The sequence below is a fragment of the Lepisosteus oculatus genome, chromosome 11, assembly GCF_040954835.1.
Source record: "Lepisosteus oculatus isolate fLepOcu1 chromosome 11, fLepOcu1.hap2, whole genome shotgun sequence".
Lineage (NCBI taxonomy): Eukaryota > Metazoa > Chordata > Actinopteri > Semionotiformes > Lepisosteidae > Lepisosteus > Lepisosteus oculatus.
In genome coordinates, this window is record NC_090706.1 from 30,516,623 (window position 1) to 30,540,176 (window position 23,554).

General features: G+C 37.2%; 3 protein-coding genes across 5 annotated transcripts in view; 2 read left to right on the forward strand and 1 right to left on the reverse strand.

The window, feature by feature from the left end:
- Positions 1–908: 908 nt before the first annotated feature.
- LOC102694874 (insulin-like) lies at positions 909–2,692 on the forward strand. Its single transcript, XM_006631713.2, has 3 exons — positions 909–936; positions 1,659–1,855; positions 2,455–2,692. Exons 2-3 carry the CDS (start codon positions 1,669–1,671, stop codon positions 2,601–2,603), a joined length of 336 nt encoding a protein of 111 aa, XP_006631776.1. The 5' UTR covers positions 909–936; positions 1,659–1,668; the 3' UTR covers positions 2,604–2,692.
- A 1,539-nt stretch (positions 2,693–4,231) lies between these two features.
- On the forward strand, positions 4,232–18,599 carry hmmr (hyaluronan-mediated motility receptor (RHAMM)). Its single transcript, XM_015349294.2, has 22 exons — positions 4,232–4,415; positions 4,881–4,982; positions 5,765–5,838; positions 7,321–7,398; positions 7,911–8,099; positions 9,167–9,253; positions 9,669–9,780; positions 10,119–10,184; positions 10,617–10,690; positions 10,930–11,013; positions 11,095–11,195; positions 11,455–11,541; positions 11,988–12,166; positions 12,432–12,580; positions 12,984–13,198; positions 13,390–13,506; positions 14,014–14,172; positions 14,568–14,723; positions 15,340–15,421; positions 16,022–16,198; positions 17,593–17,743; positions 18,240–18,599. Exons 1-22 carry the CDS (start codon positions 4,370–4,372, stop codon positions 18,257–18,259), a joined length of 2,505 nt encoding a protein of 834 aa, XP_015204780.2. The 5' UTR covers positions 4,232–4,369; the 3' UTR covers positions 18,260–18,599.
- A 1,122-nt stretch (positions 18,600–19,721) lies between these two features.
- The window catches only part of LOC102695073 (insulin-like), a 45,906-nt gene continuing 42,073 nt past the window's right edge, over positions 19,722–23,554 (reverse strand). For 2 of the 3 annotated variants that reach the window (XM_015349297.2, XM_006631714.3), the window contains 2 exons: positions 20,443–20,653; positions 19,722–20,080 (listed from right to left, as the gene is read on the reverse strand). In XM_015349297.2, coding sequence (XP_015204783.2) covers positions 19,932–20,080; positions 20,443–20,653 — 360 coding nt within the window. In that variant the 3' untranslated portion in view covers positions 19,722–19,931. Of the gene's footprint in view, positions 20,081–20,442; positions 20,654–21,721; positions 21,747–23,554 lie in introns of those variants that run through there. The other variant, XM_015349298.2, reaches the window with a different exon arrangement.

A 23,554-nucleotide genomic window follows, 5' to 3' on the forward strand; every position in this document is an offset into this window, starting at 1 on the left:
TTTTATGTGTAATTAATAATCAGTGTTGCCCCATGTTTGAAGTTGTTTATATCACACAAATTACTATTTTGATCTAGGATTCAAGACTTTGTCCCTATATGCTAGAGATGCTACAACAACTCTTTGGGCCCTTTTTAAAATGTGTAATTATGGATTAAAACATACTTAACATTTCTGCAAATGAGGTACGGAGTCCAGTTTAGTTCCTAGGGGTACCTTTGATCATATTTATGAGTAAATACCTAACCTCCTAATCTGTACAGTGCGACAGCATTAGCTAAAGCATGTTGAACTGAATATTTCTATCAACATTAAATGCGGATTCCAGAAAGACCCCTGATTCAGCCAGCTCCTGACTGCAAAAGAAAAATAAAGTGAGTATTTTGGTTTATTTAAATGCTATTTTGGAAAATGACATGAAAAAGAAACTATGGAGCCAATTTTGTTCCAGAAGCTTTAAAAGACAATATAAATGTTTTTTTTAATATTATAACTAAAACTGAAGGCAGATTGATGGTATGTGAATAGTCTATGCGAGTCAATGACCATGAGCATTTTCTTGAAAGTATCACATTAGCCATCTGGTGACACTGCTGAGTGCTCTGAACATGAAGTGTTGTTTTAAAGTCACTAATGGAGTGGCAGGTGGTGAAGCTTATCTTGGTCAATGCCTGTGATGAGATCCTTACATATGAATTGTTCTGTCACCCCGCATCTATACAATTTAGCAAGACAAACATACTTAACGACTTAGAAAACTAAATTAGAACTGATTCCATTAAATCAAAACTTGCCAACAGTGCAAATTTTAATTCACCCACAAGGGTGGTACCTACGTCACTTCTTGCCGAGCTCAGGAACATTGTAGGGGTATATATAGGGATGACAAAACTGGCTTTCCCAGCATCTTTCAACTTCCAATTTGCTTTGTTGAAGGTAAGAATGATCTTTGAGTTTCATGCCACGGATATATCAATCAGACAGGAGCATTACAATATGTTTTGGAACATTTGTAAAATGTTTTGAAAATCTACCTGGCATATCTCAAGAAAATCTATATGATTTCCAATCTTAATGGTTTCAAAGTGGAATAGGATAAAATTCAAGACAAGCTACCACAACATTTTTCATTACATAAGAAAGCTTTTTTTTAATTACATAATCTTGACTGTTTTCTGAAATGCATGTATATAGGACTATTCAATATGGGTGTGAACACCCAAGATTTTCAAAGTAAACAAAGGATTAAATAAGTACTCAAAACTTTCTGCAATTTTTACAGGATTATAATAAATATCAGTATTTCTACAATACAATAACTCTAATGTAGTGATATAGTAAACAATACAGTAAACATAAACATCAAGGTGTTTGCTAAACAAATAATACAGTAATAATGCAGTAAATATTCATGTCCATATCATTTTGAAACCAACAAATAGAAGATTAATTGTTTGGTTCAACCAGTAAACAATTCAAATGACGAATTAAACAGAGAATGGAACAGAAGGGAGTTTAGTTAGTGCATCTTACTCGTAGCTTAGTGTTTTTGACCATCACAGTGAACTGACACCTGCAATATGATAGAAATTACCAAAAATATCCCTGCCTTCGGGATTTTGCTGAAACTTTTATACCGCTCCTACGGCTCTCCGCAGCGCTTGTACTATGGCTCGGCGGTTCCAAGTTTTCTCTCTGCTCGCCCTGCTGGTCCTCACTTCTCCACCCGTGACTGATGCTGCAGCCAATCAGCATCTCTGCGGGTCTCACTTAGCGGAAGCCCTGTATTTGGTCTGCGGAGAGCGGGGATTCACCTACGATCCCGATAAAATGAGCGGAACGGAGCCGGGACTTGGTAAGCCGTGCTTCGCTTTCTCATCTCTGTGGCTGAAGGCTCCCGTCTGCACAAAAGCTCATATTGTTGAAGCTTCCGTTTTGACAAGTGCTTCATGGCAAAGAAAACATTTCTACAAACAAGTGTGTGGGAAGGTTATCCCGATTTCTCCGTCCAGCAAAATGAATTCTAAGCGATCGCTCCATATTAAACAGATGTAGCAGTGGGCGTGCTATATAAAAAAAAAAGTTGTCTTTGTCTGGACTAGCATGTGCTCGTTGTATAGTGTGTAATCAAGTAATAATTATAAAATGCTGAAAAGACGTCTTTTTTTCTCTTTTCAGCATGGAATAAACCTTTACTTGTTCGTTTGCAGCCTACACATGCTGACGCAGCTACCCACTTGAATATAATTAAAATATATATTTTTAATCCCCTATTTGACGTGCTATTTATTACAAATTATACATGTAATTAAAAACCTAAATCTATTTAAGCTGTATACCTAACTTCTTGCTGTTTTGAGAGCTGGTTTTAGTTAGGTGGTTATTTGATCATCGTTTTGATTCTGTTTTTTATGTTTAATTAAGACTAATTTTGTAATGTTGGACTGCTTGTAGGTTTGCTCACTGGAAAAGCTGGGGAGGAGAATGTAGTGGACGAATATCCATTCAAGGAACAAGGAGAGATGAAAGTGAAGAGAGGCATCATTGAACAGTGCTGCCACAAGCCTTGCACCATATACGAACTGGAAAGTTACTGCAATTAAAGCCAAGTGATTACACTAAATTAATGTGATTTAAAATATCCATGTGTTGCATTATTTTGAAACATTAAAGATTTAAAAACATTGAAAAAAAGGACTTCAGTTTTTTTAAGAAGAAATCTGTGACAGCATTAATGAATTAACATCCATCTGCTACAAAACTATTAGCTGGCTTTAAACCCTTTGCCTTGACATTGAATTAATACATATACATGCATTCCCCCCCCAACAGGATCCTATAAACAGCTTGCTCATGACATAAAAGAAAATGAAGAAAGATCTGTGAATAAAGATTGCAATATGACGTTGATCTTTGGTAGCTTTAAACTCAGGTTAATGTGATTATTAAAAACACATGGTGTTCATAAGTTTGTGTTGTTTGGTTATATATAGTTACACTCATCTGTTCTAACAAAGATTTGTTTTTGCTACAAAAGATGTCAGACTTTCAGAACACCCAGAATCAATTGGATATAACCCTCACCTTAAACCACTTCATCTTAAAGGGTTTCTGTCCAGAAAATGTGAGTCTTAGGAAGCAGAGACACTAAAGTGATACCAATGCTTCACTTCTGAAATCTTGAAAACTGAATACTAGACACAAATAACTGTGGCTTGAAAAGTGGAATAACTCATCAGCTGATCTGATTAAAACATGCATTTCATGCAACATACAGGGGTACAATACCAGTGTTATCTTGTCATATAAGTCAGTTAAAAGTGATTCTCAAGCTAGGATTTAGGATTACAGAAGACAATCCATAAAATATATCAGGAATACTAGGCATAATTATAATAATGTTTTTTCATTACAAAGAAATCTTAATGAATTGCAGTAAGATTTTCCAGCCCCAGTTCTTGGGGTTGCCCTGTTGAGAGTGTTTTTGTTTATCATCTCTTCCATAATATTCGAAAAATGGAACATATTCAACATCCAACAAAAAAGACAGCATAGGTTTTCATTAAATATATATAATACTAGTTATATATATATAATACTGCAGCGTAGGCTGCAAAGGAACAAGTAAATGTTTATTCCAAGCTGAAAAGAAAAGAAACACAACATGTTTAATTCATGTTTCAACATTCGTCTGTGGAGCCGTAATGTGCTACATTAATACTATATAATGTTAAATACAGTGCATAGTTTTGCAATTTTTATCCTTCATTGAAATATAATTCTTACAGGCACATATATAGTAAGAAAGTTTTAGAAAGCAACACCTGTTCAGGAGTTCTTTTTACGTTTCAGAAAATGAATTGGTATTGGAGGCTACGTGCCGTCATTCTTGCTCAGTGCCTGTTGAGAAAGCCTTTGATTAATGGTTTGATTTGATAATGCAAGAAGAGGACGAAAGGAATCACAATTGCTATCACGATGATCTTCGTAGTTAAATCAACAGACTGAAATGTTTAATAGCTTTGACCTAAACGGCGATCCGTAGGTGAAAGGCACCGGCATTGAAAACAATAAATGACGTAGGAAGCGCTTTTCGCGATGATTGGCGGAGAGCGCTCAAACCGATTTCTTTGCGAGGGTTCGTCCTCCGGCTGGAAACATGCAGGTGAGCTTCAATTGGCTGTAGAGTTTACATTTCCGGTTATAATCTGCTCTCTGGTTGGACGTTTAGTTTAACGTTCTAGTGAGGCAAGTTTGAATATTTCTTGTTTTGGCAAGTGTCTATCTGGGTGAAGCGTTGTTATTGTAAATCGTTCCAGATAAGGACAGGAATTGCAGGAGGGATTTATACATACGGTTTTCCCCCGAAATGTCTTTCCCAAGGGCTCCGATAAAGCGATTCAATGAGCAGATTGGTAAGTAATAGCGTAGTCATTGATGACTTCAACGGAGTTCCCACACGGCCCTGTCTGTGTAAAACATCTAATGTAAAATTGTGACAGGAAGGGAGCGATTCGTAGCGTATTTGACATCATTTCTGCATCCAATTTGCGTTTTCAGACACCGGTTTCAGACACGGTGTTTTAACCTCTTTCATGCCTGGAAAATAAGGCGTAGATAGCTTGAAGCGATTCGAGCTGCGGTCGTAGTATCTCAAGGTAACCAGCGGGGTCTCCTGTATGTCATTCACATTAGTGGTAGTGTGTAGGTGTTTACCCCGACCTTTATTTTTCTTCCACTAGCCAGTAAAGGAGCAATTCTTATCGGGTTGCGTGAAAGCAAGTTTAAGAGTTTAATTGAAGTTTCCCTATGTAGAGACTACAGTGGTAACATATTTACTTTTTAAATATATTGTCTAAAAACTGTAATCTGTCTTTCAGGGTGTGCTCCTCCTCCTGGAACCTACGAAGTCAAGCTCGTTGAATCCGGATCAAAGGGAGCAGTGTCCTTTCAGAAGTCTGATCGCTTTAAGACTAATAAAGGTAATTTAAATGAGAATGTCTCTTATCAAGACCCTAACTCTCTTCTCAGTTTTTAAAGGTGTGGCTGAAAACAAGAGATTGCATGCTTTTCCCGTCACATACTCTTGCATAATCTGTTTAACATATTCCTGGTAACTGTATGATTCCAGAGTGGTGTAGGATTTTTGGTAACCCCAAGCAATTCCAAAAGAGGTCTTAAACTGCATTGTGCAATTTTTAAACAGCATGCAGAAGTCTACACTTTTATCTAAGCCTATATATCAAACAGATCATTAGCCTTTTTTTGCATTATGGAATTTGTTTAGAAGATTGCATGCATCAGCATAGGCTCTTAATTCTTTAGGTCTGGGCTTACCATTTTATACATATAACTCTCTTCTCAGTTGTTAGTATTGCACACATCATGAGAGAAAAATCTCTTCTGTACATCTGTAAGATGTGGGAATGGTGTAGTAGTTTTTTATGTACTGTACAGCTATCAAGATGAGAGAATACTACAATATTTTACCTGTTCCATGTAGTGTGTACAGTATATCTCTTAATTACAGTAGTTTAATATTATTTCAGGCAACTTTGTTCTCCCTAGGAAATTGTGCTAGAAAAGCAAAACTACGTCAAGGTTGCTCATCTATATTAAAAATATATAATAAAAATTAAACACTACACACTTCTGCAAAGTTTGCGATGTTGTCCATTGTATTAGTCGAAGCAATTCATTGCTGTAAATATGGTGATATAAGCGCACTTTTTATTAATTTTGAATTTATGATGCGGCTTTACAGATGCATGTCAGCCGTCTACTGGGATGGAAAAGATGACATCTCCCATGCGACGAACGTGGTCTGCCGACGGCCTTGTGAGTACTTCCTTTTAATGCGTGGTCGTGCAAACCTTTGAAATTATTAATGATACAACACCTGTAGTTCATCTGATGCTGCGTGTACAAGAGTAGGGTAACCCACGTTCCTAACTGTTCATAGAAGAGATGGTGATTAAAAATGACTGCGGTGTGCTGTAGAATCTGACCTGAGACAAGGACTTTGTTCTTGCAGTTTATCAAAACGTATGGTAACAGCAAGCAGGAGCTACATCCAATGTAATTCAAATGATTTAAGTACAGTTGTTAGCCCTCCAGTAAGTGAGTATTTTTATGCTTTTCAAAAATGTATTTTAAAAAATTGGTCCAAAGATTATCCATGCTTTAATTAGCTGAGGTAGTTTCACTTTGCCATTGCTTAATTAGGGGCTTAAATCTGATCTATGAATGAATTCATAGGCAGGCAGACATTTTTCAGCTAAATTAAGAAAACGTAGAGACACTTATATCCCTAAGACTTTTCTAGTAGAAAAGAGGCATCGTTGTTGTTGAAAATATTGTTGCTTTAATATTGTATACATATTGCCCCTTTGTAACACTTTTAAAGAATAACACAATAAAATGTGATTGAGTCCTTCAAAGCACTATTTAGCTTTGCCTTCTTAGATTCTTCAGAATGCTGAAGAAAGTGTAATAAATATTTTTAAGTTGACTGTTCCTTGATATATCTGTATGCAACTGACTTTACACTAGGTGATTGGTTATGATAAAGGCACAATGGGAAATTGTAGATTTAGACCAGATCCCTGTGTGGTAGCTGTAATTTTCTTTTTGGGATACAGAGATGGTACCACTTCATTCTTACCCTGCCACTTTTTGGCTGCATCCATCCTTACCATTAGATTGATGGCGCTTTCTTTGGAAAAACCAAGCGCTGAAGATGTGGCTTGATATGAGTTTAGTGGAAACCAGCATTGTTCTGATTTTTTGGGATACTCATGATGACTTATACCACACAGTGATAAGGCATATTGGACCCGAATCTGATTTGGCAGGAGCATGGTCTAGTGCTGATGTTTTGCATTAATTAGCCTTTGTAGGTATGCAGCCTGGATATGGTACTTCACAGCATTGTACACAGAATTGGTTTTTCATTGTGTTGAGACATCACATACCCCCCACAATTTACAGCTTAATACTGTTCAGGAAACCTTTTTTGCAAAGCTTTCAGAATCAATCTTTGGTTCTTCACAACATTAGATGACAGACTGCTCTATAGCAGTTAAAGCATGAATCATGTTCTGTAGGTAGGTCCCTTTTCGGGCCATAAATGCCCATGGGGAATGGGGGCAAGGGCCACCATCTTTCTTTGACCATCCGACACTGGAGGTGATGTAATCATCATGCTGTATGGTCAGGTTATTCATTTTCATATGAATTTGTCCTCTGTGTACGTGTAATGTTCCCATAATACTTGATGCTGCTGGTGTTCTTTTTAAGTAATGCTTGTTTTCTTTTCAGTCTGGTGTAGGAAGCCAGAAAAAAGAGAAGCAAGCTCTTCTAAAGGAGATGAAACAACAGAAACTGCTGGAGAAAGAGGTAGGATACGTCTTGGACAGTGACAGTTTGTGTTGGTTCAGTCTTAAACTTAGGTGGCTCCTCTCCGAGTACACTTTGTATTTTGTTTTCTTCAGAAAAACATCTTTCTTTTTTTTGATTTAAGTATTTACTGGTGTTCAGATTTAAAAAAACAACAACCAAAGAAATTATTGGATTTAGTCAAGGCTCTGTGTAGTTTGACAGATATTTGACATGTGCTGTTAGTTTTGGTCATTGTGTAATATGCTGTATGTAAGTAGTAAATTTATATAGTAACTCAGTAAATTGGCAGTTAAATTCATTTTGTGTAATCAAAAGTTTCACTCTTGTGATTTCCATCATTAGCATCTCAAGATTTTAATCATGTCTGATTTAATTATACGCCTGTGGTTCATCCTGAAATCAGTTGTCCTCGTTAACAGGCATGTAAGTTACCCTAATAAGTAGTGACTTCATTTTCAACGTGGATGTGATTACTGCCCTGGGTTAAGGTGTGATGGTCTTCTCCGCAGATTCGCTCACTGGTCCAACAACGGGGCGAGCAAGACAAGAGGCTCCAAGCCTTAGAAGAAGAGCTGAGGAAAGTGGAAGCAAAGCTGGTGGCTGCCATGCGAGAGAAGACGGGGCTTGCAGCCACAGTAGCGTCTCTCGAAAGACAACTTGCAGATTTAAAAAAGGCAAATGATTTGCTGAAAACAAAGGTAACAGTGCCTTACGATTTCAACTCTGCTTTATATAGATGTATGCACGTCCGTGGAGGGCTGCCCTTTCCACAGGCTCTCATCCCAGTGCATCTCTAAAGAACCTGACTGACCTCATTCCTTTAAGCCTTTTAAATCTTCTTCCTATAACAATTTGCTCTTCCCTTTTACGAGCCTCTTTATGCAATATTGTATCGACATCTGCAAATTTACCATTCACAAATTCGCTTGTTTGCGTGTCGGTCAGGCCAGTGGGATCTTGGATGAAAGAAGAGCAGAGCAGGAGGAAACTAAGATGAAGGTTGTTGAGCACAACTTTGAAATGAGCTGCACAACAGCCTGGGGTCATGAGATGAATCTAGCTAGTTGAGTGAGCCTCTGTCTGCCGCAACACAAGTATCCAGTACTCGGCATCAGTATCTCAACGTGCTCTTGTTCTTATATTGTAGCTGACGCTCCGGGTTCTGTGTCTGGAGCTCCTGGTTAGCTGATTACTCTAAATTTGCGATTAGTGTTTTGTTTTGGTGAATTAATCCTATTTTAATTTACGTAACATCATCGCATTAGCACTTTAATTATCATATAATAAAGGGTTACCTATGTCTTTTAAACATACTGTATATACTATATACTGTAGTACATTATACATTGGTATAGATGCTGACTTGGTTATATGCGAATTTGGTTAATCATGACAGTTCTCTCCACCAAACTCTTGTGAATGTCGAGACCCTTAAAAAAAAAAAAAAAAAAAAACTTGCTGGCTTGTGGTCTTCCAGGACTGGAGTTGTTACTTCCCACTAAGCTTGGCTCAGCTGAAATCCTGGATGTCTCTGCAGGTCTTCTGACCATCTATATTTCTAATGACCTGAAGTGGCTTATTATTGGCTTAACTGGAACATTTTATCAGTTTCTCCTAGTTATTCCTCTGCTGCTGGTCAAAAGATGTAAAATAGCCAGCAGATCAGTTTCACTGCCCTACGCAAAGCTCTTATTAATACTTGCACCTGTCTTCCAACTTGTTGGAATTACTTCAGAATAATTGAGGTGCATGCTTTTCTCAACAGTTTTCCGAGGATGGCACTAAAAAGAAAATGAATGCCCTCTCCATGGAAATACTGGAATCAAAGAATAAGATAGATGCAAAAGTTAAGGTATGTTTTCTGTGTAATACAAAATGATCTTTTTCAAAATGGTTGCTTCATTGGAGGTGAAGATTCCCAGTGGAATTCTCATTAGAATATTGTCTAGTTTACATTACTTTGTCATGTTTCTTTTATATTAACTAAATTGTCTTACCTGTGCACTAATGCTGAACATGGATACAACAGTTGGCTTTTGTATCTGTCTGATTGATTTTGTTGTCCAGGGTATTTGCTTATGCACAGGTCTGATGTGATTATTTTCACACTTTGTTTAAATATGATGGTGGTGTTGATGATTTTTTACATTTCTTACCTTTACACAAATCGCAAGAAAATCTGTTTTTTTTTTGTAGTATAAAATAACTTAATACAATGTAAGCCTGTATTCAAATGTGCTTAATCACATCATTTTTAACACTTTTAGGAGCTTGGCTATATGCAGATTAATTTTGAAGGACAGATTAAAGTGTTGGAAACTGACTTGGTAGCTTCCAGAGCCACAGTGGAGGCAGTTAAAGAGAGGAATAAGGCCCTAGGTAAGTTTGTTTGGTGAACAGAGATGTTAGATTTGTATTGTTCTGTATAAATGAATGTTTTGTCAATTTCAGTTTGGGGAAATGAAGATGATAGAATTTCAAATGTACATGTTTCATGCAGGAATGTGCTCTTAATGTTCAGTTTTATGGTATACTTTGAATAATGAGCTCTACTGTTCCAGATTTGTATTTTAAAATGCCAACCATGTAGTTTTATACTATATATGGCAGGGATAAATAAATACCACCTCGTATGAATGCTAATCCTAGTCTAAGAAAAAGCATGAATAATCCAGTCTTTTCATTATGGATCACAAAATCCATTGTTCTGCATTCAGAGGATCTGCACCAGGAAGCAAAAATGCACAATGAGGAACTTGAAAAAGAAGTGGACAGGCTGCATGGTAAGAAATGGAAGAAAACTGCTGAGAATACCTGAGTATGCATGTGCTTTGTATATGTTAGTATATGCTTTCTGCTATGTAGTCTCTTGTGACTTAAATGAGTGGGGCATAAGTACAATCCTGATAAGCATGAGCTGTTAAAGGGGGCAGTAAGGGCTAATAGCCCTGTAAAGGTACAATGCAGTGTACACCTGCTTAGTTTTGCAGTTATACAAGCGTATCTTTGACATGCTTTACTGTTTATGTTGGCTAGTACATTCAGATTTTAGAGCATTACTAGGATCACTTACAGTTACCATGTATTGCAACTTACAATTGCAGGAAAGAGTTTTTATTTAGCGGACACTGTTTGCTTGCACATGCATCTAGGGTTTGAAATATAAATATATTGTGTAGATTTCTCACTCTTTGTCTTGACGGAATCTTTTTCAGCACTTATACAGGAGCTGAGGAAAGAGATCCAAGTCTTGGAGGGTTACCTGGATAATGCTAATGATGAAATTCAGGTATTTTTTTTAAGATTAAAAAAACTTATTAGAGGTTTTCTGTATAAATAATTCCTTTTACCCCAGTACATTGTTTATTCAAGCTCTGTATTTCCTTACAGCAGAAGTTTGTAGTTTAAGGGTGGCTGATTGATTAAAAACACAGGGATTTGGCTGTGATTTATTTTTACCTCGTAGGTGTTAAGTCTCGAATAGAATTAATTTGGACAACCTGCACATATTATTTCTTCTGATCTCAGGAGCTCCGCCTAAAAGATAGTCAAAGGGAAAAAGAGTTTGAGGATCAACTCCAGCTGACTGCTGCTGCGTCTGAAGAAAAAAGGGTACCTATTGTTTTTCTAGAACATCTGTTTTTTTTTTGGTATTGTGCATGTTTTTTATGTAAATGACATCCTGAATTCCAGCATATGATGAAGAAGCTAGAAGAAGCTGCAAAAGAACTCCAGGGTTCTCAAGACCATTTGAAAGAACTCCACAATAAAGTTGAGCTACTTCAAGACAAATTGTGAGTGGCGACCGTTTAACTTTTATTATACAAGTTATCTCAGCTTGAGCCTTGAAGACGATTCTTGCGTCTTGTTTTTATTGTAAGAATTGTCAATATTTTACATCAACAAAATGAAACTCTGAGTTTGTTCAATTTAAGTTGGAGCCATTTAAGAATACAAACTTCTACATTTTATTAGTGAAGTGATTTAGTGTATTAGTGATTATTTGTGAAGACACCTGTAGCATTGTCTTATTTTTGTACTTTTGTTTTGTAGATCCAAAACTGAGAATGACAGAGAGCAAGTTTCACTGGAGAAAGCTGAAACTGAACAAAATCTATCAGCTTGCGTAGCTAAACTAGGGTAAATATATAACAATTCGTGGATATATGCTCTTAATCATTATATTTTTGAGTACTTTATGTTTTGAAAAACTTTACTTATGTCTTATCAGGTTAAATGTAGTGGTTATCATATTCTGATTACTGCAAATGATCAGAATCAGAAAAAAACGTTATCTGCAGAGAAAGTTTGAATAAGAATAACAATGTTTCTCCCTAATAGTTTAACATATAGTATTGTTTTCAAATAAAACGGTACATCGTATTGGAGTTTTGTCTATTTAAATAATGTTTAGTATGGTACAATATTCATTTGAAAGGTAAGATGCCTCACTAGTTTACATGCTACCATGTATAATCCATAATAAATAGCATGGTACATTTCTGTTGTCAGCTACTAATAGGAGGAATAGATTTTGCAATATACTGAAAGCATGAAACTGATTTCTATGTCTTTGACCTCTGCAGTGAGCTTGATGAGCAGCTGGAGAAGCATAAAGAAGATGTAGCCAATGTGCAAAGCAAACTAGAAGCTAAAAAACAAGAGGTCATCGAGTTGAAGGAGCTCCTTAAAACCACAGAGGAGGAACTAACCCAACAATTCAAAGATCTTGAAGATAAATACCAGCGTCTAGAAAAGGAGAAAGGTGCCTTACCTTTGTTTGAAGTTTTGCTGTCACTTCTTAATGTCTGAACAGTCAAACAGAAAAGTATTTAAAGTTCAAACAAGATGATTGCTGCCTGCCCCATGACCATACTGACAGCTGTGTAATGTCTTTGATGCAGGACCTATTTAGATCATACCATACTGAAGTAAAGTAAGGGTTGCTACTGCGGGCCACATGTACAGTATACAGCGAGTGATGTCCCACACTTGGTTGTAATTGTTGATCTTTGCTTTTTCTTCCTTAGCTGTGAAAGAGGAAGAAAGCCAAAAGCAAAAGGATGACTTGAAAGTTGAAGTCAAGGCTTTGGAAGAAAAGCTAATGAAAGGGGAGTTGGAGCACCAGAATCTTCAGGAGCTGCACAAAGAACTCCTTGCACTCTATGAAGAGGAAAAGGTTTCCATCTCCGCCATCTTATTAAGCCGGTTTATATGTTACACAAAACAATTTGGGTGTACATTTATGTCTAATCAAGAATCAATGTGTGTATATACACAGATGGAGAAACAATTCCTCAAAATAAAACGGCCTATATTTTAAACCATGGTATTCATATAAGCGTATATACTTAATTACTGAGCCTAAATTGACGGTATTCAAGCTCTTATTTGAATCATCTGTATCTACAGTAGAATTCACCTTGAAGATTTCTTGCCTTGTATGCAGGGTCTCCATATGAAATTTTAAAGAGAAAAATTGCTTAGATGAAAGTGTCAGCAAAATGTATTTGATGTTTTTCTTTAAGCGGCGTTAGTTTTTTTTTACTCAATGTTGGGTCCTTCCTTTCCGTGCCCTGCAGGAGAAGTCCAGCTCCCTGCATGAGTTGCTGGAGGGGCTGCAGACGGAAACGCAGGCGGAGAGGAGCCAGCTGGAGACTGAGCTGGAAGAGGCCCTGGACGAGCTCGGTCAGATGGAGACAAAGGAGATGCACAGCGAAGAGCTCATTCGACACCTGGAAGAGGAAAACCAGCAGAGAACTCAGGCCGTCCTTGACATTGAATCTCAGCTAAACAGGTTAAGTTCATGATCAGTGCTTGCTTTGAGACGTTCAGCTTTAACTTAAGCATTTTTAGGGCTCTGTTGTTTGTTTGCTACTCGAAACAGCGAGCCAGTGTAGACAGTCTTGTGTGTCATTTATATCGTACAAATTCTGAAAGTAATCTTACTCCTCCTTCATTGAAAATGAAATATTTTCATCCTTGTAGGAAGAACAAAGAAATTGAAGAGATGATTGAGAGTCACAAGCTGGCCATGACAAAACTCAGAGAGGATCACAGCAACTCGTTGAGGAAGATTGGAGATATGGCAACAGAACTTGAGAGGTAAGTTTGCAGTTTTGCAACTATTTTGGAACTCAGGTTTTGGCCATAAATTGAATTAATCAAAGGCATCTTCTGTCCTAAATGTGATATACTGTATTTGTGTTGTGACAAGGTGTTTAAAGGATTCAACCAAGGAAATAAACCATTTAAAAAGACAATTTTTTCTTTTGTATGGGTGAGGAATATGCCCAGTATATCATTAATGGAAAATGTGAACCCAGAATATGTTTGTGAATCTAATTCTACTCCTTAAAAGAAAAGAAAAGCTACTAAATCTTTTAAGTTTTGAAGCTGTGCTGATATAACTGATTTTTGTGAAGTGACACCAAACAGAACACGTGTTTTTTTTTCCCCCAGTGTACAAAATCTACCTGATTTTAAACCTTCAACAACCTTTCTGAAATTAGAAACATTCTGCTCCTGTATTTGTAGTAAGAAACACTGCTGATGTTTGTCTAAGAAACTTGAAATAGAGGTCAATTGCAGTCTGATGCATTTTTCCTGTAGCACAAAAAAATCGATGTCTGAAGAAATGAGACTCCTTGAAGTTAGAAGCTGTACACTAGAGGAGAAAGTGTTGAAGGTGACACAACAGCTGGAAGAAGAACATAAGCTTCTTGTTGAAGCTGAGCAATCCAGGAACAAGGCCAAGGAGGAGTATGCAAGGTACATTGAATTGGCAGGGATCTTTATTATTTCTGGTTTTAGGAATTCTCAAATTTGTGGTGAATTCATGACAAATTCATGTGTACTGTCATTTAAAGAATTTTCACTTTTTGTAAAATTAGTTTGTTGGCAAGAATCATCAGTTAATAACCAAGCATGAGATGAGACATCGACCTGAAAAGTGTTTAACATTTCTGTACATTAGGAGTGTTTCTTTTACTAGGAGTAAAACGTAGATATTGCAGAACATATCAGCCTCCTTGAGGTCTACTTCTAGTTGTCTGTATGTATATCTACATTGAGACTGGATGAATTTTGAAATTGCTGAGCTTCTAAAATTGGAAAATTATTTAAAAGACTTTCAATGGTTTTTTTTTTGGTGTTTTACCCACTAGAATGTTACTCGATGCCCAAACTAAACTAGCCCAGAAGGACTCCGAGCTCCGCAAATCACAAGAGTGTCATTCTTTGGAAATGATGCAGCTCCAAGAAAAGATGGAACGTCAGAATATTGAGTTCCAAAAAGAGCTCAAAGAAGTGGAGGAGCGAAGGTAGGTACCGAGGAAGTGCAGTCCAATATGTTTGTGGTGTGCTGCGTTTGTTTATTTATAAATTCAAAGGTGTTCTGCTGGCAACCTGTGCCATACAACAACATGTGTAGCAAATTGTGATGTCCTGCCTTTTCAAGTTTCTTTTTTTTTTCTTAGTGTTGCCGTTTGGATTGACCAAGGGGTTTACATTTGATTCTGTATGAAATATGAATGAACATTTTTGTTCACTATGTTGTGCTTAGAGTACAATTACAGTAACTTTGCCTGTTGGGGACTAGTGTAAATATATTTTGGATGAAAGCAAATTTTGAACTAAAAACAAATCTCAAGTTCTGGCTTGTGAATGCTTTGCAGTTCTGTTTCTGCTTCTGTTCTCGGGGAATTTGTGCATGTGGATTTTGTTCATAAATTAACAAGTGGCATGCTCCACCCAAAATAATTCAGTCTTATGTTTTCTGGTTTCCTGCATTTTATGATCTCTTACAAATAATACAGAAGCATAGGGTGAATTGCAATTTTTGAAACTAACCTCAGTTAAAGCTAAACTTTGTGATCTGAGCTAGGCCTAAAGACAGGAAATTAGACTGGCCTCATTCAGCTTGCTTTTTCTTCACAGTTCAAGCGTAGTGACAACGTCAGAAGTTGAGCACTGGAAAAAGCTTTATGAAGAACTATATGCTAAAGTCAAACCTTTTCAGGTAAGTTGGAGCTTTTACAACGATAGTGAAAATGTTTCTGGTAGCCAGTGTAAATTATGGCATTAATCAAATGTACACTATTTAGCAGTGCGTAATGAGGTAATCCCTCATTTGTATTAGACTTATTCATCCAGCAAATGCTTTTATCCAAAGGAACAAGTTGCAAAGGATGCCAATAACGGTAACCTTACAGAACTCATGAAGGATTCGTCAAGCATGTTAGAGTTGTGATATTTAATTGTACTACCTAGCTGTTAGTTTTAGCTGGGGCGCCATGCTGCAGGTAATATTGCCATTCTTGGGAGAGAGACAGGCTGGAGAATGCTGCTGTGCTTAATTGAGGTATGTGTTATTCTGCAGGGTCCATGGCAGTTTGCCACTTTAAAAGTCACTACAGGTGTTCTAAAACATGGCATTAACAAAAGCTCCCTGGATGCCTATGCTTTGATACTTAACGAGCCAGATGCATCTAGTTATTGAAATGTGTTTAAGCAAATCTTCGAGATCTTCACAGATGCATGAAAGCACTGACTGCCTGATGTTTACTTATGCCTGATGTTTCCTGAGTTATTCAGATGTGCATTTTAATTTTTGGTACAGCAACAGCTCGATGGCTTTGAAGCAGAGAGAAAAGCCCTCTTGAATGAAAATGGAGCTGCCCAAGAAGAGCTGAACAAACTTGCTGATGCCTACGCTCAACTTCTGGGCCACCAGAACCAAAGACAAAAAATCAAGCATGTGGTGAAGCTGAAAGAAGAAAACTTTAATCTGAAGCAGGTACGGTCTTCGAATACAGTCTCCAGTTACTGGGGAAATGCTGAAGCTTCTACATAATATAATTAGTACAGTAATTGAGGTGCAGGATACACGAGTGTGGCTTTTGTCACTTGTATTCTGCAGTTTCATTAACTTATAGTTCAGTCTGATACCTCTGATTGTCAGTCTTGCTACTCCAGACGAATCTGAAGTAATGAAATCCTCAGCATTCTATTCCAGTGGAAGACTATCACCTACCAGTGATGCGTCATAAAAGCAGTTGTAAAAATTATTTTAAAAACCTTGCCAGAGAAGGGGACAGCACAGTGGTGTGCTGATGAGAGCTCCTGGTTCACAGCTTTAGTGTTCTGGAGAGTCTGATCTTGTGCATCTGTCTGTGTGGAGTCGGCACGTTCTCATGTTCATGTTAACTTGGGGATTTTCAGTTTGCTTCTGCTTCCCAAAGAAGTGCTGACTGGGTTTGATTGTTGTAAATGTTCTTTTACTGTGACTCTGATGGACAGGCATCCTGTTTATGGTGAGTGTAGTTGTTGTCCATTCCAACTTTCACATTGGTCATGTGAAATGGATTTCTTTTTCTATGTTAAAATTAAGTGGCTTCTTACTAACTTTTATTAGTAAAAGGAGGCAAGCCAAAACATGAAATACTCTAGTGAAAAAAACACACATCATTTGCTTCCAGGGTTTCCAGACCTGCTTAAGTTATCAATCTTTATCAAAAACTAGAATTCTTAGGAAGGTGATCAGTATATGAGGTACAATACAAATGGGTTGAACGCCCCCTTTTTGCTCTGTTTGCCTTTAGAATTTTTAAGCAGTTATAATGTATATCACCTTACTTTTAATAACCATTTATTCACTTCAGGGTCATGGTGGCCTGGAACCTAACCAGGAAAGCGCTGGGATTGGTGGGATACTAAGTGGAATACACCCATGTTGGGATACCAGTTAACTGCAGGGCACACTTAGAAACGAGTATAGACACACTTAGACTCGCACCAGGTCCAACTTCCCAGAAGTCAATCGATCTACCATAGTCTCTGGTCTATGGAAGGAAACTGGAGCACCCAGAGAAATCCCATGGAGAACTGTACAAACTCCACACAGATAGCCCCAAGGTCTAGAAGTCACCTCAGGAGCTTCAAGGCAGCAATGCTAGCCACTGCACCACTGGGCCATCCTATTAGGTTTATTATGTTATCTGTACTGACATTGAAAAGGCAAACTTCTATTTTTGTTGCATTTAAATAAAACACACTGGTATTGCAGGACCCAGGTCCATTGTGTGGTGGCAGGTTTTGGTCCAGTAAAGATCTGTTCTAGGAAGCATGCCTTATTTTCTGATATGACCTGCACAGAAATGTAGTTATTAATGTTATTATTTATATACGCAGGAAGTCTCAAAACTGAGGAACCAAATGGCAAAACAGAAAAAAGAAATGGAGCAACTTAAACATAACCAGGGACACAAGAGATTTGATCCTTCTAAAGCCTTCAAGCATGATAGTAAAGAAAATGGCCCTCCTATCACTCCTCTTAAAGAAGGTAACTTTTGTTTTTGTAATGATTTATATTTGTCAATGGGCTGCATAAATGCTGAGTAAAAAGTTGGAGATTAATGCTACATTTGGAATGGGGAGGGAAAGGATCTTGCAAAGGGATCCATGGACAAAAATGTTGCTTTTCCTTTTTTCCAGCGTTAAATTTAATCTGCTGGTTCCCTTGTGTCTTCATATGAGCTGCAGCTTCCCAATCAAAGCTCTTCTTAAATGCTATAATCAATGCAATTCCACACTAAATCGGGTATTGATTCAGTCTGCATCACTGGGGACAGACATTATCAAGGGTGTGGAAACTGCTCAAGCTCTTAATATGACAATGAACATCTCTTTGTATTGAAACCTAGTCTACTATGTAAGTTTTAATATACACCTTGAAAGATATTACAAAGGGAAATAATTAGATCTATAGTCATTTAAAGTGACTTAATATAAGTGGGAATGATACAAATCTAACCTTTTGACCTAATTTTCCTTTTTAGGTAATCGGAATATGCTTTAAGCCTTTTGGACATCTGTCACTTTTACAAATAGCAGAAGAAACGTCTGGCTTTTTAACTGATGTATTTTTAGCTGTCCAGTTTTCTGTAATAAACTAAAGCTGTTTTTGTACACTTAATTGTTTTTTACACCCTTGCTGCAATCCAACCTTGGTTTTAATGTTGACGCCAATTGCTTTGACTTGGAATTGAATATATCATAGTTTCAGTCTTCTTGTTTTTGCTACTGTCAGATGAATGTTTACTGCAGGTGTTGAACAGGAATGGCCAAAATTTACCTCGAATTGGAGTTTCTTTTGCTGAAGCGTTCAATAAAGGTTTTTTCGCTTGTAGGTTACACAATTGTTTGTGTAGATCTATAATTATTACATGCCAGGTAATGGGTAATTGAACAGCTGCTGAAACTTCTGATAATGAGACCTTCATTACAGGTCTGTGAGGCTTATATTAGCGGAACTGCAGCTGCCCATGGGCTGGTTTGGGCTCCGAGATTAAGAGGAAGGGCGTTTTTGGCTGAGAATTAATCCTTTTCTCATTTTTGTTTCCACTTTGAATGGTGTGGGATATGTCTGTCATTGTGTGACCTTGGTGGTAAAGTACTGGTTTTGTAAAATGCTGCACCAAGATACACTTTCTGTAGACAGTGTTTTGGGTTTAGTTTGCTAGTGTTGTAAATAGATTTTAAATTATTTTCTGTTCATTTTTCTGCCACCAAAGTGTTAATGGACGATTAAAGAAGCTGTTATCCCTCTTTTGTATCTCTTGGTTGACAAAGTTTTACTAAACTATTTTACTTTATACTGTATTTTATCAAGTTGGTGTCGGGACTAATCTGAATTTTATTTTCTTTTAAATATTTATTGCTCTTACTTCTAACTCCCCCTGTCTTGCTATAAATTATAAAAAACACCCAGATGGTTTAAGATTTAATTAAAAGGTTAGAAATGTGTTTTAAATTCAGATAATTCTTATGGATTCTTATAAACATGTATTTACTTTTTTTCCACAAAGTCTTGGAAAAGAGTGTTCTGTCTGTAATGCAAAGCAGTGCAGTACTAAGATTTGGGATTTTTAACTCCCTGAAAAACATAATGGCATCATTTGCGATAAAAAGTGTTATGTTCGCCATATAGCTAATACTAATACACCTTGTTCCCCATACAAATATGTGCATCATATTTAATTCTGAATATATATTTTAGGTATCCTCTTTAGTTGTTTACTGTACATCACAAAGTGCAAAAAATATTCCATTATATACTATACTATAGAGTAGAATATTGTTTGGTGGAATGCTAATGTTTTAACCAATCCATTGACTTGTTGTTCATGCCATTGTATCTTGGATCTAGAAATTGAAGTTGCCAAAGATTAAAGTCTTGATGCAAAACTTTTCAGGGATCTTTCTTTTTCTGTCAAGCCATGAGCAAGCTGTTTCTAGGAGTCTTGTTTGGGGGGGATACATGTACATGGTTTAATTTAGTGTTAAGACAAAAGGTTTAAAGCCAGCTAACAGTATTGTAGCAGTTGGAAATTCATTCAATAATGCTGTCACAATATATTTTTTTTTAAAAACTGAAGTCCATCTTTAATGTTTCTGAATAATGCCTAATTAACAACAAATGGATATTTTAAATCACATTAACTTAGCGGAGCGATGGTAATCACTTGGCTTTAATTGCAGTAATTTTCCAGTTCATATATGGTGCAAGGCTTGTGGCAGCACTGTTCAACTATGCCTCGCTTCACTTTCATCTCTCCTTGTTGCTTGAATTGATATTCGTCCACTTCATTCTCCTGTCCAGATTTTCCAGTGAGGAAACCTACAAGTAATCCAGGACTTAATTACTGAAATATGACACATTTAACAATAATACGCATAGCACATGAAGAAAATTTATATTTTTCATTTACTAATGCTACCTAATTAGTAACTGAACTGAAACAGTACTTAACACGCCAGCACTAATCTATCATACAGTGGCTGTGGTAGAGCTGTAGCTTGGGTTTAATTGGTTTTACCAAAGTCCTTACCATAGGATTTCGGTTCATCTCCCTGTCAGGCAAGTATCTAGATTACTTTAACTTTTTATACAAAAAAAACAAGGTATTAAAATGTTTCACTAGGTTGGGATATCTCTACCATTCTGCTTGAGGTTTAGGTTAGAAAAGGGAAGCAGCTTACCCAATACTGGTTCCATGTCTCTCTTGGCTTTGTTGGGGTTGTAGAAGAAGCCCTTTTCTCCACAGACTAGATACAGAGCTTCCACCAAGTGAGACCCGCAGAGATGCTGATTGGCTGCAGCATTAGTCACGGGTGGAGAAGACAGGACAAGCAGGGCGAGCAGAGAGAAAACTTGGAACCACAGAGCCATAATGCCAGTCCTGCCAGAGAGCTGTATGAGCAGAACCAAAAACGTGCATGTAGTACATTATACATCATCCCACAGAGCACAGCGCAGATGATGGTTAATATTGCTTAAAAGCAGATTGGTGGACTAAAACTGAACAGCACCTTAGTTGTCATCTTATGTTTTTCCATAATTAAAACTTACAAATATGTAAGGCTTTTATGGACATTTTATGCATTATCTCATGCCTATAATTCAGTCGCCGCTATTTCTTTTTCGTCTTGCTATTGCTTTTAGTAAACTTTAAAGCCATTTACCCACCACACCATGCCAGCCCCCGAGAAGCAGATTATTAGTTTCTCAGGGTTGAGTTATTACATTCAGGTATTCAGATTTATACTGCAGTGTTCGAATATCCCTGGACAAATGGTACGTGGTTGGACGAACCAACTGTGCCTCGGGTCGCGTAATGCTTGTTGAAGCTATTCTTCATGATACTTGCTTCCCATGTAGATGGGGGTTGGAGGAGATGCTGAAGGAAAGGGACATGACTACATGCCAGTGAGGTCTACTTATTAAACCTGTTGAGGTTGTACTTTGGGGGGGTTACTCTTATCTGGCAGCAGAAAGAAGAAAGCTGTTCAGGCAGGTCATGGTATGACAGCTGAGATCTTCCGACCATACCAATTCACTCCTGCCTGTACTACATAACCTTCACTAAATGAACACGAGTTCCAAAATCCATGTATTAAATGCTTAATGACGAAAATCCTCGCCTTTATTTACTGAACTGTGCAATTCTACGAATGTTATCTTGCAGTGTTATTTCCATCATATAAAGACTAGCATGTGTAATTCTTAGATTTTACATTCTGATCGTAGGCTTTGACTTTAATCGTGATCATTTATTAAAAAATGGGAATTATTACATCAAATACTGTTGTTCGCACTTGAATTCTCCATTTCTGAGTGCTACCTATTGTATTTTCTTGCAGAAATGCCCTAAGCAGATGTATTTAAGAAAAAAATAAGGCATAAAGTACTCTATAGAATAATACATAGCATATACAAGTTATTTTCCCCAATCAGTAATATTCATTCAGAAAAGCTTACCTTTTGATTAGGAGCTCAGAAGTAGAAAGATGTTGGAAAAGTCAGCTTTGGTGTTGCTGTATATATACTGTTACATTGACCATAGAATTGGCATGAAGGAACATCTAGTGACGTTTTCATCGCCATGTGGGACAGTTAAATGTGCACTGTTGGCAAGTTCCAGTTTCATCTTCCAAGTCATTAAATGTATTTGTCTAATATATTTGTCTTGGTAAATGGTATTGTTTCAATTCCAGTGTACTGAACTGTACAGGTAGACTACCAACTGATATGTCAATAACGTGCTAAGGATCTCATCACAAGCATTTGACCAGAATAAGCTTGACCACCTGCCACTCCATTAGTGACTTGAAGACAACACTTCATGTTCTGAGGACTCAGCAGTGTCACCAGATGGTTAATGTGATACTTCCATAGAAATGTGCTTGGCCCATTGTGGTGTACGGGTCATTAATTTATCACCAATCTGCCTTTATTTATTTTTTTGTTAAGTAAGCTTACAGGAGTCTTTCCTTAACTTTTTGCTCTAGATGCAGAATTTGCTTCACCTCTTTTGACTAACAATCACATCAGTCTAATTTTGCAAAGCAATGTACTTTGTAAGGAACAAATATTGACTTCTTTCCTCTGAGTGTGTTGCCAGACTTTTACCTTCAGACATTGTCCATTATATTTAGAAGTAGGAACAAAATTGGACTGATGGAAAAAGTTTTGTATTTTCACCTAAACTACGTCTTCCATTTAGAACTTGTATTTAGACTTTTAGTGTCGTTACTGTAAGCTTAGAGCTCAATTTGATGTTGGCATCGTCTCCCTTTTTTTTGTTCTTTTTTGCCGGGCAAAACATATGAAAAGTTAAAAATGGTCACAAATCACTACATAGTTCGGCATGGGCTTTCGCAGTCCATCAGCACTTTGTAAAAAAAAAAAATACATTTTTTTTTGTGCACCACACAAAGTAGTCACCACATTAAGGTACTGTATGTGGCTCATGAACAGAGCCAACGGAAGATTTAAAAGGGTTGGTCAATGCGCTTGGAGGAAACATGCAAACACTAATTCCTTGGCCTCTATTTTAAATGTGAAAACACACTACAGGGCATATCAGATGAACAGTTACTTTTCTACAGAACAAAATGGGAAATTTCCCCTTTTATCCTGGACGAAAAGCCTCTTGAGGTGTGTCAGCATTTTGAAAGTTTTTTCAGTTTTCTTTCTGCTTGGCCTCTCCGTGTTCCCTTGTGGCATACATGCTGACACAGCTTCCCACACAAGCATTATGTGTCTATATGCTCCAGGAGTTTTATTCCTTTTTCCCTATGCAATATACTGTAATGACAATGTTATTGACAATATAGGCAATCTGTTATAATCTAATCTTATTTTGTCAAGTTATCAAACTGAGTTATATTTCAAAGTTTGTCTTCTGGGTAACTTTTAGTTCTTGGTTGTGTTCAGCACATCTGATCCTGGGTTGCTCTAGTCTAAAAAAACAGCTTAAAAAGCTTTCAGTCACTGGAAAGAGTGTTTTGCCTTGCTTGTCACATTTTCCATGGGTTATTTCATTAACTTTAGAGGGATATTTGGAGGAACACTGGAAAATTGCCTAATCTCTGTCTGTTCAGGCTCTTCTCATACAGATTGCTAATGCATTGTACAATTCTAACATACCATCTCTTGCCTTAAAATTTAAACCTTTCACTAGAAATTGGTTGCATTTGTATTGTTTCCTGCATTGTCTAGAAAATGAAAATGTCAACATAGATACCCATGTCTTTCTTTCAGAAGTAACCGCTTCAAGCCCAGTGAATTGTTTTAACAGTCTGCATTGTC

Excerpts from the sequence above, each read along its gene's own strand:
- hmmr (XM_015349294.2), top strand. The coding sequence starts at position 4,370 with ATGTCTTTCCCAAGGGCTCCGATAAAGCGATTCAATGAGCAGATTG. Across the intron at positions 7,399-7,910 it reads AGAAACTGCTGGAGAAAGAG|ATTCGCTCACTGGTCCAACA; the intron begins GTAGGATACGTC and ends TCTTCTCCGCAG. Across the intron at positions 13,507-14,013 it reads ATGGCAACAGAACTTGAGAG|CACAAAAAAATCGATGTCTG; the intron begins GTAAGTTTGCAG and ends TTTTTCCTGTAG.
- LOC102694874 (XM_006631713.2), top strand. The coding sequence starts at position 1,669 with ATGGCTCGGCGGTTCCAAGTTTTCTCTCTGCTCGCCCTGCTGGTCCTC. Across the intron at positions 1,856-2,454 it reads CGGAACGGAGCCGGGACTTG|GTTTGCTCACTGGAAAAGCT; the intron begins GTAAGCCGTGCT and ends GACTGCTTGTAG.